Source organism: Rhipicephalus sanguineus, chromosome 1, assembly GCF_013339695.2.
Source record: "Rhipicephalus sanguineus isolate Rsan-2018 chromosome 1, BIME_Rsan_1.4, whole genome shotgun sequence".
Taxonomy (NCBI): Eukaryota; Metazoa; Arthropoda; class Arachnida; order Ixodida; family Ixodidae; genus Rhipicephalus; species Rhipicephalus sanguineus.
In genome coordinates this window covers 205777009-205794212 of record NC_051176.1, presented here as the reverse complement: position 1 = coordinate 205794212, position 17204 = coordinate 205777009, and the positions used below count along the sequence as shown (strand labels likewise).

General features: G+C 46.8%; 1 protein-coding gene and 1 long non-coding RNA gene across 3 annotated transcripts in view; one reads left to right on the top strand and one right to left on the bottom strand.

Moving 5' to 3' along the window:
• Positions 1-17204, top strand: part of LOC119406149 (synaptotagmin-15) — a 323761-nt gene that overhangs the window by 300702 nt on the left and 5855 nt on the right. Inside the window, exon 9 of the mRNA XM_037672960.2 lies at positions 16669-16877. Coding sequence (XP_037528888.1) covers positions 16669-16793 — 125 coding nt within the window. The 3' untranslated portion in view covers positions 16794-16877. The remainder of the gene's footprint in view (positions 1-16668; positions 16878-17204) is intronic.
• Positions 4026-7596, bottom strand: LOC125759747 (uncharacterized). Of its 2 annotated transcripts, XR_007417382.1 has the most exons (5): positions 7238-7596; positions 5040-5103; positions 4869-4949; positions 4662-4801; positions 4026-4276 (listed from the first exon to the last, which is right to left on the bottom strand). It is a non-coding gene; the product is annotated as an uncharacterized LOC125759747 (long non-coding RNA). The 2 variants fall into 2 exon arrangements; XR_007417383.1 differs by lacking the exon at positions 5040-5103 and having other exon boundaries at positions 4027-4276.

Below are 17204 nucleotides of genomic sequence, written 5' to 3'. Positions count from 1 at the left end.
CAGGCTACGTCACAGCCGATATCTCAGCAGCTACCTAGTCTGATGTGGCTGTTCGCGTTGATGGGAATTCATATCACCGCTAGCGGCCACTGACACTCTCTAAGATGCTGTTTCGCATCAACAATATCGAAGCGGGAGGGTCAACAGCTAGTGGAAGCGCGGCGCCCTTTCCGCTTTGTTTCCGACAGCCGCCGCTGCGAATCAGCCGACGTAAGGTTCAAGGCTGTTCGCCACGCGCTCGCGTGTTCGAGCTCATATTGTTCACGATAGTACCATCCAAAAATGAAGCTCATAACATGGCCCATATGGAACTGGAGAGAATTAACAGCTTTTCTACGTGCAATTAGCTTGTTTGGGAAAGAGAAAGTACTATTTGACAAATATCATCCGCATTTTTAAAGAAAAAGGAGCATTCTTTGGTGGCATGAAGGATTCCTGCACAGCGATAAAAAGCATACAAAGCAAAACTCTGCACAAGGACTTCTCTTCAAGGCTGCAAGTTGCAGCCTTGAATGTCTTATAAATCTTATAATCAAATGTCTTATAAATCATTAGGCTTGTATTTTACCAAATAATATCATTGGAGGTGGTCGGACAAACTGCGTTTTTTAATGTTTGTACACATAAAAGTATTTAGCGAAGTTACAACGCCAAAGCGAGGTGAGGCGCATATAACTCTTAATAACCACAACAAAATAATGAAAGCTAGACATAATGGAACCAAATAGAATAAAATAAATTGTGCTCAAACGCGGGCACTCAGACGTACGCACGAAGGGGGGGGGGTGCACCCCCCTAGTCAATTCAGACAGAGGGGGGGGGGGGCGCAAAGTCTGCCCCTATACTTTGACTTTTTAGTAAGGCGGGGGGAGAGGGGCAGCGATTAACCTTCCTACTTCCCTCCCCCCTGATGGGAAACCCTGCGCACGTCTAAGTGCACACTGATGCTCGAACTAGCGCTTGCACAGTTCAGGTAGTTAAGGCGATTCGGCCAAACACAGACATGAAAAATTCATTCGAACACAAGTCAAATTTAACGAACGGCTCCCCGTGCACGGGTGCCGGCATTATCAGGAAACCTATGTTACGGAATAATTAAAACGTCGGTACGAATTTAACGAAACGGAATGTATTAGCACTTAGGCGAGCTTCGCGCGGCGTACCTAAAACGAAGCAACATGCTGCGTTAAAATGACCCACACGCATCAACCCGAGCATCACGGTAGTTTTAGCGCACAAAACGAACACGGACGGAAAAGAACGACGCGGACACCACGTCGTTGTTTTCTGTCCTGTTTTTTTTACTTGTGCGAAAAAAATGCACTTGAATTACCAACAGGCCGAAGCATACGCGCCTTAGACACGCTTGACGCTTAGAGGTAACAGGTGCCGTCACAACCCAACTATTCTTAAATCAAAATAGTGGTTCATCGAGAGCGGGGGCCCCCTTCCAACACCACCGCCGACAGGAGGGCACCGCCACAACTGCGTTCAAATCCCCCTCCGAATCACAGCCGCGCATGCGCACACTGCTTTCAACACCAAACAAAGCAAAGCTTGCCCGCGCCTAATGTCACACAACTTCATCCCGATGAAACAATACACTCACATATGCTCGCTACGTTAACAAATGCTCACCGATCGTCAACCAGTTAAGAAAAGCTTAGTTAACGGCATTAGATCGCGCTCTCGGAGTTAACAAAGCGCTGGCCGTAGCAACGTGATAGTGGTACACTCTAAGCACGGTAACGTTTACTAAAGGTGCACATTTTCACAAATTTGTGTACTTATAAAATAGAAGTTATCTAGTAACCTTTAGTACCCGTTCACAGTATCGAGCATTCTCACGTAAAAATAGAGGTTACGTTGTACAATACACGGTATACTGTTTACACAAAACGGCTTGCAGGAGATTTTATACGGCCACATCACGTAAAAATAGAGGTTACGTTGTACAGTACACGGTATACTGTTTACACAAAACGGCTTCCAGCAGATTTTATACGGCCATATCACGTAAAAATAGAGGTTACGTTGTACAGTACACGGTATAGTGTTTACACAAAACGGCTTGCAGGAGATTTTATACGGCCACCGCTCTGCGCCTCTTCTTTCCTTCGCTCTTCTTTCTTCGACGCATTCCAGGAGGTTACGCTCATCACATGGATCAGCCAGTTGTGCCACAGCAACAGAAGCATAGCCTTCCACTCTATCGCACTTCGTGCTGCGCATGCCTCGTGTTTTTTCCGCGCTTCCTTGTGCGGTTTTAATACACCGTCCATATACGTACGCTAAAAAATGCGAACCTTTGCGGAAGGTGTCACATGGAAGGTGCTTCTCGGAACACACGCGATGGCGCATTGTAATAAATCAAGTGCATGACTGCTTATAGAACGTGACAATTGCGGTGACCGAGGCCAAATGCGTCGCCTTCGCTCATTAGAAGAGGCAGCTAACAAAACATTCGCATATTCGAGGCGACTTGGAGTTAGCATGCACTACAGCAATGATGAACCGCGATTATTATTAAAATGTGGTCGACCCGTCAATATCAGTGAAGACCAGAGATTTTATAACAGTATCATGGTATACGTGTCAGGTCATCCTCTCTTGGTCCAACTTCTATGCAGTTTAAGCATAGGCTGGCGTGATTATAACACTTCAATTATTTTTCTGCTGCTCGTGCACTTTCATTGACTGTGTGATTCGTGCTTATCAAACTGTGTCTTATCCGATAATAAATACCAGCCGTCTATTTGTTATAGGGCTATTTGCCATTTTGTTCACCTTCAAATATGGGATCAGCATTGGAAACGTGGATACTGACAAAATGGGAAGTTGACAAAGCAGGGAAGCTGCTGAAGGCGGTAAAGAAGTGCGCGGAGAATTAACACTGCTCCTCACGGCGTAGAGTATATTCAAAATTGATATACAGACGACTCGCCATACGCCACGTTAAGCCAGTTTTACGTACTTCTCGCAAAACCCAAAGAAATGTCTGAAATCATCGCGTAATAAGTAGCTGGCTGGTACGTTTGTGCATATTATATACGAATGCTGAATGATATTATCAGAAAAACACGCAGTAAATGCAAATGTGTGCATACGCAAAACATACAATAATACCAAGAGCGCATATCAAGAGCCGGAACGCGGTTTTCTCGAGAGATGCAAATTGTAATGCTTAAGCATCTACGTAATTGGATCAAGAGAGGATACTTGTCTGATACACATGGCACAACTCATGATTAAGAATATCTGTCAATCACCTGCTCTTCTTAATTATCGTTTTAGTGGCAGACCGCATTTGAACGACGCGATGCTTGTGGGCGAAGGTGTGACGTTATGATGCATGCAAGCTCTAAGCCAACTCCAAAGGAAATTGTTTTGTGTTTTTTCTTGCGATTAGGGAAGCGTACATCTCTTGCCACGGACACCGCAACTGTCGTGATCTATGCAGACATGTACCAGAATTATTCCAAAGCTCCAGCGTGTGTATTCAGGACAGGGCAGGCCATATGACACCGCCGTGAAAGTTCTCATTACTCTGTGTACATATTTGTACGCTGCATAATAAAGCCGCAGAAAGAAGTACAAAAGGTTAGGCGTGCACAGAAAGAAGCCCTAAAGGAAGAGCCACGCTTCTCTTGCTAGACGATACTTGGCTGGGCCGATCATGCGTGCAGCGAGTAGTCCGAAATGTGTCGCAGAAAGAAGATCGAAAGAAAAAAGAGGCACATACCCTTTGTTAGGCGACATCTGGGTGGGTGGGCCACGGGTAGAGCTGTTATACTGAGTGGAGCCCCCTGCAAATAATACGTGATCAGCGTCGTGCTTTTCCTTAAGTACACTATAGTGTGTGCGGCATACCATAAATGCTGGTACTGCAGGACAGCTGAAACAGAGAGGGCAGCCAAAAAGAGGGTGATTGTCAGTCCTTTACTTTTGTTGCTCGGGTTGTGCGGGCTCACAAGAAATTTTCTGAAGAAAAAAAAACATGCACCATTCGAAAAGAATTCATATTTCATTGCTTTATACCTCCAAAGCAGAATACATCAAAGTTTATTCATTTATAGCTTCAGGGACTTGTCTAGCTGATAGAAGACCGCAGGTATTCATAGCGTTTCTTCTTGTTTTCGCCTGTGGTTGGTACAAATTTACAGGAGCAGGTGGTCAGGATCTGCAGTCAAACCCTCTCTTGCTGCACGCACCATCATGTTTCATCAGTCAATATGTCAGTTGCTGATTCCGCAATCTCCTCGCTGGACAGTCGATCCTAAATGGAGAGGACCGTTATTTTGCACTATTCCAACGGTTACTGCCACTTTGCACACAACTGCCGATAGCACGTAATGTGAGACACATACTCCAACCCCCCCCCCCCCCAAAAAAAAGGGTGTTACTTGACCAATACATAAGAGTTCCTCAAATCTACTACCTGTGCAATACGTTTATCGGAAAACAATAATCTTATTTGAAAACGCACGTTAATCCCAAATGCAATTTACTTCTGTTTAGCACAAGAGTCAGCAATACAATAATGTAAGTAACAGTTTAGTAGCAGAGACACGACAGCAGGTGATTAGAAACAGAAACATTGCAATTTACATTTTTCTGTGACCATACTTGGCATTTCACGTGGAGCTTGAATATGCTCGTACCTAATTGTTTTCCTCAAGGGGCATATTCCACTTGACAGTTCATAACCTCGGCTGCACCGAACGTAAGGCATATCGGCGTCTGGAAGTTTCCAAGCTGCCTGATAGGAGATCATCCCAGCATGCCTTGGGCGGGATGTATGCTGTAAACATTTCCAACGCAGCACATTTAATATGGCGGGAAAAAAATCATTTGTATTGTCTACGTACCTTTAAACATTCCGGCTTTGACAGTTAAATCACATGTATACTGATTCATTTTTTAAACCACAATGACACGTTGCTTGCACCCTAGAACAGAACGAGAACACAAAAAATATTATCTCAGTGCCAGAGAACAAATTTTTATCGCCAAGGAACTAAGGACATCGAAAGACATACCAACCACACCGACCATGTCCCCCTTTGAACTCCTACGTCGCACGATTGCTGGCATTCGTGCTATCTGAAAAATCGTTAAGCCACAGCGTATCGCTTATCGCGTAACATACTCTCAGCTGCCCCGTTTTGATAGCGAAGCAGTTAGACGTAATCGAGCGACGCAGAGCAAATACTGCCGGCAACAATGCGTAAAAGCATGACAATTTATTTTTCTGACTCGACCCAACTCTTACAGCAGCTTATGAGCATGAATTATCTGAATTTTGAATGCCGTACATTGTGATCTGTATGAGTGCAACTATGGAATGAAGATGACTTCAGCGTATATTTGTGGTAAGGTTTCAAGTTAGGTCAAGACGCAGAAGTTTGAAGTCTGACGGAAGCCCGTCTGGTTGGGTTGATACGTGGTGACGTTGAAAACCCGAGGCACTGAGCCGACTAAAGCAAAAAGCACACACACACACATACACACACACACACGCACGCGCGCGCACACACACATACACACACGCACGCGCGCGCACACACGCGAGCACACACGCGCACGAGCACACACGCACGCGCGAGCACACACACACACGCGCGCGCACGAGCACACACGCGAGCAAACACACGCGCACACACACACACGCACACACGCGCGCGCACACACACACACGCACACACGCGCGAGCACACACGCGAGCAAGCACACAAACACGCGAGCACACACACACACACGCGAGTACACACGCACACGCGCACGAGCGCACACACACGCGCGCACACACACACGCGCGCACGAGCACACACGCGAGCAAACACGCGCGCACGAGCACACACGCACGCGCGAGCGCAAACGCACACACGCGAGCACACACAAACACACGCGCGCGCGCGAGCACACACACACACGCGCGCTCGCGCGAGCACACACACACGCACGCGCACGAGCACACACGCACGCACGCACGAGCACACACACACACACGCGCGCGCGCACACACAAACGCGAGCAAACACACACACGCGAGCACACACACACACGCGCTCGCGCGAGCACACACACACGCACGCGAGCAAACACACGCGCACACGCACGCGCGAGCGCACACGCGCGCGCACGAGCACACACACACACACACACGTACGCACGCACACACACGGAGTGGTGTATCAAGAGCGACTCGAGATAAAGACGTCGTGACAGTCATTTTTCTCTAGTGCGAGCACGTGCCTTCCCCCAGTCGATTGCGTGTCCCCTGAAACGTGCTCAGCCAAAGCACTGGATTTAACAATTAATTTTTCACGTCCTAAACGTCCTTTTGTGTGTGTGTATTAAATGTTTACTTCGGTCGGCGCAGTGCCTCGGGTTTGCTACATTCAGCTACACACGGAAGGATGCAGTGATTTCCTTTAAGACACTTAAAAGTACACCTAGAACGCACTCTTAACGCCATTTCATTGTCTTTCGTGAACACAAAGCTTTATTCATTTCAGTACCGCAAAACAATTTTTAAAGACAAGAGAGGACACGTGGACAGGACGGGCGCTAGAGATCAACTGACTTTACTGCAAGGAAACACACAAAAACCCGTTGCACAGACGCGACGCGCTACATCACTCTACGAGGGCTTTTTTTTTAAATGTGTCTGATTTTCTTTGTCCTACCGAAATGAACACCAGTGATCACAACCAACTAGCCCGCATTACCGCCTTAAACCCTCACACGTCCACCTAAAACTACCGCAGCCGAGTTTGAAGCATGGCGAAAGGTTGCGTATAGACGCCACGAAATATCATGTACCGGAGCTCGTCTGGGCAAATCTGATCTGGGGCACTTTGTTTATGTTGCCTACAGTATTTCACACCGTGATTGCAGCCTTCATCGAGCGTGTTGAAGGTACCAAGACGGCGACAGCAAGAAGGGTTAAACTTCTGTCCTTCATCTCTTCTCACATAAACGTGTATGATAACGAATGATCTTAGTCGGATGTTTGATAATATACGCCCAAACACTCATCTTGTAATGTCAAACGCAGAGCAAATACTGCCAATAACAATGCATTACATAAACGTATGACACGATTTATTTAAAACATAATATGACACGACCCATCTCGTACAGTAGCGTAAGCATGAGCATGAATTCAGGTAAACACGCGACATAAGTACATACACACAAGCAAATAACGTACTGAAGAGAGAATATTGCTTACCTGCAAATCGCATTTACTGCTGTCTTCGGGCAACGTAACAACGGATGCAACCCGCTCGACAATTGCCAGTCTCAAGCGAAGAATGAGCAATGCAGCTCGTCGCAACGGCCGCGCAGCCCACTGAACGTGCCCGTTGCAATGCCTCGTGGCTGATTTGCGGCGGATCGCGCACGTTAATGACTGTCCTTGCGTGCTGTATCACTAGTTACACGCCACTCACGTACACAACACGATTAGACCACGCACGTCAACAAAGCGCGGAGTGTAAAACCTGGATAAATCGATGAAACAAGAGCAGCACTGCACAAACGCGACTTCAACAACCGCACCAACCGCTTCGCATTCGAATGCTCTTCCCGGCATACACCTCAAGCTGTGCAAAGCCTAGGAGAGATGACGCCGTCCGTGGTTCGATAAAGCTGAAGCGGCGCCTCGAGGACGCCACATTTGTTGCTCACCGCGAGCTCATACATCTCTCTACGCGGCATCTCTACTGGAGCGGCTGTCCCACGCTGTTTTGTGAACTCAGCGGCATCTTTTTCTCCCGTGTTGGCGAATTGATGACGGTTAAGCGTGTTTGGTGCTATGTTGTCCCGTGACGTTTGCTGCACTTTACGATCCGTTAATTATAACGCGAAAAAAAAGAAACAAACTAGACAACACGACAGCGAAATTGGAATAAATTGTATTGCGAGTCTCGGAAAAATATTTTTCTCGCGCCACGGGATGGTTCTTCGATCGCATCGTCAGTTTAATTTGGTCGGTTGTCGTGTGCTCACAGTACTTTATCTTGTCGCCATATGCGAAGCTTCCCGGAGGCAAATTAATTACTTCTGCGGCTTAAAAGCAAAATAGATATAAGAGCTACTTAATAAGTTGTTTAGCACAAACATTTGACCAACATACGATAGTTTTTCGTTCTTGTGCTTCTGCCGATGTCTGTGCAGATTATGTCACTTCATAAATTACGGGTTTTGGAAGCGGGCTCACCTTATTGAACTCCAGTTTTAGTTCATACCCCACCATCGCTTGCCTCAGTATGCCGCAATGTAAAATCGCTGCTTCTGTGATTTGCTTTTCTGCTGTCAAGACCCGTTCTGTGTGTACATCATCCGCTGTTCAATTGATAAAGCCAGCCTTGAACAAGACAGATCGCGATGTGACACATTGATCAATAAACTTCCACTCCATAGTGTAGGTCCCCTGACGGATGAGTCATTGCGCTTATATAAGTTACAATCTAAAGGTTACAATGCTCATCGCGGTGCTTTAGCTTTTAACTTGGCACGCTACTGTCGATGTAACCTTTATGAGAGAGGGAAATGAAGAAAACACAAAGATAAAATTGCTGTAACAGCCATGTAACTTATAAATTATAGGTTACATGTCTTTTTATGCTGTCCTAAACGTTACCGTGATTAGAGTGTACATACCGTTTCAGTTCGAGTGCTCCACGATATGAAGCTGCAGGTCTCCCTTTGAGTATAGTGCATCTTCGTAATAAGCAGCACTGGCAGAAGGTAAAGGACGAGCACAAAGCGCACGCACACTTCAAACAACCGAAACACACCGATTGCAAAACTCGACCGATCGGGAGGCAATGCACAACACACGCAGAAAACGATGGAGTCCGGCTGGTCCGGCGGCGTGTCTGAGCGCGTTGCTTAAGTCACGTGGTGATAGAGCTGTTCCGCGCGCTGCGCACGCGCGGCGGCTGCGCCGGCCATGGAGGAAGGAAAAACTAAGGAGAGCCCCTATCGTATCCCAATGCATTGCGAAAAGTGTGGCGGAAGTGACGTCAGATTTATGGGGCAAACAAACCGGTATGGGGCAAACAAAACAGCAGACGCCCCGCGGCGTGCTCTCCGCTGTGGTTCGCTTCTGCTCGAACCTGTAGTCCCGGCGTAAACTTAGCGCTTATTGTGCGGTTCGCACGCAGTAAAATGTTGCAAGCAGACGTTTACCAGGCTGTTCGTGCGTGGCAGGCCCGAGCGCTGCGTGCTGAAATTCTTCGTGGAGCGTTTTTGCGCAACAGTACAGAAAGTACCGGTACGTGCCGTAATCAAAAACATTCAGCCCCTGCCTCATCGTATTCGGACTCACCTAGCAGTGACTTACGCCTTCTGCTGGGCGTTAGGCCTTTCTTTTCCTCTCTCGTAGCCCGATTTCCAGATCTATTGCCCGATTAGCAGTTCTTTGCACGTGTATATGGAGTAAGCTATTCGGCGCAGCGCCAACCTATAGTTCACGTAACTTCACGTCGAAAAGAGGACACCGCGGTGTATTGTATACGCGACCGTGCATGTAAAGTTTGTAATTCCAGTGCGCACACAACACAAGCACGCAGCGAGCGCACACCGCACAATACATATATCACGTAGTCCGATAACAACAACAAAAGTTTATTGCCCTTTTGTTTGAACGACACAGCCTCTAAAACGTACGATGCTACCAGCGCATGGTATGTACGGCGCGTCAGACGCCCAAAACAAAATTTCACGTGTGTTCCGAGTTGACAGAATGAGTAATAAGCAACAGAGCGCACATCCGAGAGCTTCGCACGCAAATACCATGCCTTAGTGATCAGTAATGAAGCGAACGTATACGTACACATGAAAAGTGACACCCGGTACTGTCCGTAGTGCACGCGATTTGCACAGGGTATACGCAACAGCTGGGCATTGCGTAGCTTTCCTAAAGAACACACACAAAGAGCAGCAAGCGTGAGTCGACTACACCGCTTGCACGGCGAAAAACAAACAAACAAAAAAAAAGGCTGGAAAGTTTCGCGATGCGCGCATGCGCTTGCAAACGTCGCGACGGAAGTCGCGAAATGTTTCGCTGCGCCTTCGCTAGGAGGCGATGCGGGTGTTTGCGATGTGAAGGCTTCACGAATGTGACGTCAGGGCCTCTCCTTAGTTTTCCTTCCTCCATGGCGCCGGCAGAGGAGGTGGCGCCCCGGCCGTTGTTGGGTCGCGTGGGCGCAGCTTTCTTTCTGCGGCAGTGTTATGTTTTGTTATGCTTTACACAGTGTATTCGAATCGCAGTAAGCATTGCGACGACACAGTAAGGGCTGCTTGACTACAAGCAAGGCTTAAAGTCTCCCTTCACTGAAGGGGAGGCCCTCATAAAGCGGCAATATATATGTATATATATAATCTCAACAGGGGCGTAGCCAGAATTTTTTTTCGGGGGGGGGGGGGTTCAACCATACTTTATGTATGTTCGTGCGTGCGTTTGTATGTGTGCGTGTGTATATATGCAAGCAAAACTGAAAAATTTCGGGGGGGGGGGGGTTCAACCCCCCCAACCCCCCCTCTGGCTACGCCCCTGAATCTCAAAGAAAAGATCGCCTAGCAGCGATCTTTTCGCCGCTAAACTGGTGCTGCTGTGGTCTCAGCGGCTCTGCTACGCGCAGATCGTGGCTTGTTGGAACGCGGTGAGAGCTGTCATAGCGAAGAATAAACGCAGGATTTCTCGATATATCGGTCAAGATCCACTTTCGCGGTCGTATTATCCAGTTTTGGCAAAAATGTGATGGTATTAAACTCATGAAAATGCATTATTTTCAAGGGATGTTGGCAGGAAATAAAAACGAAAACGTATTAGGCTAAAAAACGTATTATGCAGAATCGTGTCAACGACATTTCACTGTATATGTATGCTATAGATTAAGCGTTAGGAGAGGTGTTTGCGATGATCACAGAGTAGTGAAGCCAACTGTCTCTAAACTGAACAAATGCTTATGAATGCTAAACAAATACATATATTATTCCGAATGTATTTCGGGCATTCATTCAACGTGTCAATCCAATTAAGCAATAAATGAAATTATTTTGGAAATGATTTCTCAAAAATAAATCTGGATGTAAAGGCTTAAATATATGTGAGCTCAAAATAAGTAACATCAGTTGACTCACTGCATTCAGAACCTCAGGCACGACAATACTATATTTTATTTTCACTACCACTTGCCTAATAAAGTAGGCAAAATACATGCGTCTTTGCAATTACAGCAGACTTGTGATGCACAACTAAAAGAATGAAAATTGAGTGGCAAGCTTAACAGACCAAGGTGAACCATTACTGATTCACGAGCAGGTAGCTTCACACTCAGGTGCCTCGCGAAACAGTATCCTGTGCCAAGACGCTCTGTCGAACAGGGTGGTGACCCGTGGTTTCAGGAGGCGTTGCCCGTGGTGTTCAATGTCTCAGTTAATTGCATTCAGCAGTACAACGATACCTGTTTACACCTATGGGTCAATTCACTGCGTGAATTGACCCATAGGTGTAAAATCCAAAGAACACCCATGGGTGTTTAACAGAACATACACCCATTGTACACCCAAAAATGAAAAAAGGGTGTGCGAAGGGTGTGCAAAGAAGACATTACACCCTTTCGGATAATATTGACAGAAAAAAAGGGTGTACGATAGGTGTTTTATCGCAAATACACCTATGAGGGTGTGAAACGGTTTGCAGTGTATTTTTTAAAACTTGCGCGCTTTAAAGAAAGGTCGGAAAAAAATTAAGCAAGGGAGTTATCTTAACACAGATTGAAAAGTTTGACGTTTCTGATGAAGCGCTACAACTTTTCTATTGAAAACTTTTCTCTAAAGTTACTATTTGAAAAGTTCATTAGGCAATTTTTGTTAATTGCCGAGCTTGGCGGATTGGTAAAAATATTCTGACGTCCTTTATATGGCTCTGAACACTACTGCGCTAATTGGAGAGGCGTAGCGCCTATGCTTAATTTTTTAATACTTGGTGCTTTTTAGCTGAAACACCCTGTATATGGCCGTTAAATATTGCTCGATACATGCTATTTTTTACGCCTTATTCAGTGTCATAACAGATTACCAGTCCGCCAGAATTCGGCAAAGAGTATTGTTTAGATTAAGGAAATAATTCCCTCACACAAAATCGTCTTACGCGTCGTTTATTCATTGTTTGTCTGTAAACTTTCTGAGTTGGCCTTTCTTTATCACGCAGCGGCGAGAAAATGCCGTCGAGTGGCTGTTGAACGTTAATGCAACATGGCTATATATATATTTTTTTACCTGACGAAACGCCAGGGTTCTATTTGTTTGTTCAACCGCCTTCCATATCCGTCCCCGGGCTCCCCTGATTCACACATACGTGTTCAGGGGAAGTGTGAAGTTGTACACTAAAATATTTTATTGTTCAAGTTGGTTCATTCTTGGAAATTGAAAACAGAAGCGCTAAAGAAACAAGGACAAAAAGACAGACGTGTTTGTCTATACTGTTTCGACCTTGTTTCTTCAGCGCTTCTGTATTCCGTTTGGAAGTTGTGTACATTAGCCAAGTGAGAGAAGTACTCTACTGGTTTGGCAAAGTCCTTCGAGGTCTGCTCATGTTGTTGTGGCATGAAATAATTGGCTGCATACCGCTGTTAACTCCGCGTTTCAGTTCTCTAAGCGCCGCGAAACAGCGTCAGCGTTTAACGCAGTTTTCATCTGTTGACTTCCTTCCTATAACGCACTTTCGAAGTAACCTTACTTTCCCTTAGTTTTATTGATGCGTATTAACATGACAACTGTAAAGAGCCTGTTTCGCAGAATAGGCGGTGTCGGTGTCGTTGTCCGTGAAAGAAAAATCCCGATGGACGCAAACAATAAAAATCAGGGTTCGAGCCGGGAGCGGCCCGCTTCGGGCTAGGAAACTAGCACGACCTGTTGGACCTCAATAAAGTTCCTTAATCCATCTATCGAGCCGGAATCGAACCAAGGTATTCTGCGTTGCGGTCGAGTGTCTACCACCGTTCCACGCCAGTGCTTGAAACTGCTTTGGAAAAATACCCTATACAGGCGTCTTTTAGGGCGACGAGCCCAGTTAAAAGACGTAATATTGCAGAGCAGCAGCATGGAACTGCACCAGGCGTCACACCCTGGGAAATGCGTAATAGGTGAGCAGTTCAAAGATGCCCACCCATTATATACAAAGGGCTCAGCAAGAAGCCATGTCATCAACGGTATGCAGCTGCGTAGGTGCCCGTCATTTCTCAATAATTTCTGGGGTTTTACGTGCCAAAACCACGATATGGTTATGAGGCACGCAGTGATGGGGAGCTCTGGAAATTTCGACCATCTGGTGTTCTTTAACGTGCACTGACATCTCACAGTACACGGCATTTCGCCTCCATCGAAACGTGACCGCCGCGGTCGGGATCACACCCGCGACTTCTGGGTCAGTAGAGAGCATCGTAACCACCACAAAACCGCGGCAGGCGTATTGAATTGCAGCCGCGTAGGGAGTACTTCGTTCTTTGCAAAATTATGACTAATGGCGCAGGGAGTACTTCGCAACTGTACCTGCAGTAGGCGCCCTAGGAGAGTTTGCGACGGCAAATTTCACGCGTACAGACATTCCTTTCCTCTCGCCACGGTTGCCGTGCATGGCGAGTTGCCAGCATGGCAAGCGAATGAGAAGGCGATGCGAACGGGGGGCCCGAAACGCTATCGCGTTCCACTTTTAAAGGCCAAGCTTAAGCGTCCTCTCCTTTTGTTCTCGAAAACGTGTAGGGAGCAGCCACAATTAATCATACAATCATTTCTGAACGGAAAGAAAAACTACGGCTCATCCGCCGTTAAAATTAGAACATCTTAATGACTGGATCAAGGTCACATGCTTGCCACATAAATAATGCAAATGTAATATTAGCACCACAGCACTTATAATTAGGTTTTCAATTGCCAATTTCGCGGTTTACAATTGTGTTTAAATTTTGAAGGCGATTGCTGTTCGAAGCAGATATATTTTGCATAATTCTCCCGATATGTACAAGTGTGGCTGCAAATTTGAGCGAGACGTGCTACAATTGTGAACTAGTGACGCCTACGCGTGCGCGCCACGAGCCTTCATACTAGACTCTGTTCTTAACGAGATACTGTGACGAGCTATGCAACTATAGGCTCGAGTGTGTATGTTACACGGGAGTGTATGATGGGTTCTGTATTCCTAATTTATTGTGTCGTTATAATCATATGCAGAAGCATGCTAGGCACGTTGCCACACGAAACTAGCCAGTTCGGGTCTGACTTCCGTTTCAAGCATGAACGTGTTCCTCGTAACTGGTAGTGTGACGTAGGCGTGCGGAGCACCGTTTCTGTATGCGTGGGATACAGCCGTGTCTTATAATGTTATCGCCCTTCCTGCTACAATATGCCTGCTCACTCGCACTTGAATAAAATGGAAGATGAAAGATGTGTGAGCGGTTCTTTCTAGTGAATGTGTAATGAAGCGAAAGAAGCTATTAATTAACGGTCTTTAGCGTCCTAAACCTACACAGTATCGCCAATATCAGGCATTAGTGCCTGCATGAGGTCACTATACCCGTAGTCAGTCGGTACTAAACTTATCTTATAGCTACTGAGCGACTCGCCATCAACTCAAACGATTGCACTAATACTTTCAAAACTTCAATAGCTTTCCATCTTCATCTGCGCGCACCAAGGGGAAACAAGAGGCTTCCTTCGTATTCGCGTGTGCTCATAAAATTCGCTATACCGTGAAACCTCGGTGATACGATCACAGCTCATACGAATTTCGGGGTGATAGGAATTTTTCGTTGGCCCCGGCCAAGGGCCATTGGCTTGCAGTGTAATGGAGTACGGTTGTTGCGAAGCTATTTTCACCCAGCGACGTTTGATACGAACGTACGCTACCGCCCAGGTACGAAGAGGTGCTGTCCGCGTTGTCGCGGAAGACGCGCCAAGCGCGTGCGAGCGCGGAAACGCAAGCGTGGGCATGCGCGCCGCACCGCCAAGTCATTAGAATCACTGTGTAAGAAAAACACTTTTCTTACGGCCAGAATAAACCTTCAGAGACGCTCACGGCCTCCGAGATTGTGTGCGCGTATCTTTGAGGCTCTTATGTGCCTCCGTGTGCATTCGCGTTTACATTACAGAGGACATTAGCGCCATACTTTTTTTTTTTCTGACGCGTCGATGCGGCCTGTTGTCGTTGTACTGTGTCTACACGTGTCTGCGTCGTGCATCAGACATCCTATGAAAGGTGGACGAGGACCGAAAGAAGGCGAGGACGGTCTTGGCGAAGGAGTCGGGCCTCACAACGTCAACATGCGCGACCGTTGAGGTCGCACTTGTGCGGGCATGGCCGTAAATCTCCCAAAAAACATCCCCAACACCTCCGCGATAACAAAATCATAACACAGGACCGTGGTTCTGCAACTTTGTGGCCTTGATCCACCGCGTCGAAGCGCTTGTTTCGTTACTTTCGCTGCAGTAATCCGGTGTCATGCAAAAAAGCATACTAAAATTTGGAAGGGGCTACTGCTGTCGCGGGCCACAACGCACCTGGTTCATTAATTAAATACGCGTGTACGGGTCGTATATTTACGAGTGCTGGTATGATTGCCGACATCTAAAAATTTAACTGACGATAATTCAGGGTTCTTCCTGACGTTGCTGCGGCCCTGAAAAACAATAAATGAAAATGTACGCCAGCTTTCTTTCGTCGCATGCTAATTTTCTATGCATTCTGGTGATACGAATTTCGGATGATAAGAATATTTTTGGTGGTCCCATGAGATTCGTATCACCGAGGTTTCACTGTAACTTGTTCACTTTGACTGTTCGCTATAATTCAACAGGTTCTATAGCCGGACAACAGCTACACGTATCAACATCTTCACCTAATCAGTTCTTCATACCTACTTCGCTTTGTGTTATACCGGTGTCACACGGTGCAATGCTGGTCGCGATTAAGCCCGATCGGGGTCAAATTTCTCATAACTTTTCTGCTCCCTTCTGCAGCTTGCGTAAATGAGCCAATTACGATCAAGAAATTCGATTGTGAAATTTGTTCTTGATCGCGTAATGAAATCGAGAAATTCGGTCAAGAATTCGCTGTTCGGTCATTACGATAATGGGTCCCGACGAAGAGCCTGCGATAATCCGCCCCGTTGACACCTGTACAAAGGGGCGTATCATGTTTCTTTTCAACGTTTTACAATTCTGCGATGAGTGCTGGCGATGCCATAATTTCTTTTAACATTCAATGAAGTGGCCACGTGTATTCCTCACTTTAAATATATCACATCAGATATTACGAACACTCAGTCTTGATTACTTGTCCAGATCACCTGTTTGGTGGTTTTACACGCTGGAATGCATTTTTTGTATATTCGTTCAGCTAAGCTTCTGCGGCACTTTGCCCGAGGCATTCCAGAATCCTCTGGTGACACTTCAGTGAAATTAATCACCTCATCACGATTTCTAATAGAGTGCACACGCCGATTGGCTAGTGAGTTTCTCATAATCTTACGATGCGCGTTGTAACTCGCCGGAAGTGCGACTGTGCCGCCCGCGAAGCCGGCTATATAGGTGTGCTGAATTCTGAAAAGGCTCACCTTCCTTTATCTCTCCCCGCCGACTTGCGGCTTCGTGCAGACCGATGCCTGGGACGCGTCGTCCTCGGATCGTTCATGTTCGCCCGTGGCCTGGCGCAGCAACACTGGACTGACGCAATGGCCGCAGCGCCCAAGCAGATCAACCGTTGGCACCGACTCTCCTGAATGGGGCCGCGCCCCCCTGTTCCCCCAACTCCCATCCCCGACGATGCCACTGCAGGCAGATTTGGCGACGGATCGCCATCGTGGGTCAGTATATACATCAGCCTGCTTGACCTTTAAAGCTTCGCCCACCGTGTATGTGTCATCAGTCTTGAGAGAAAGACGAGTAAATGATGCCCTGGATATCCCGTGTATGGCGTCGGCTTACTACAGGACGGCACACCCTGGCACTGGTTGCTGCACGCCGCACGCTGACCTAACATGAGCATTCGATCGCAATCAATGTGCATTCAAGCACGTATTCGCAACAGTACATGATTAACATTCTCGACTGTGCCATGAAAATTGTAGAAACCCATTCACACAAGTTTTCATCCCTCAAATGGTGTCACCAAAACACAGCTCTCCCTCAAA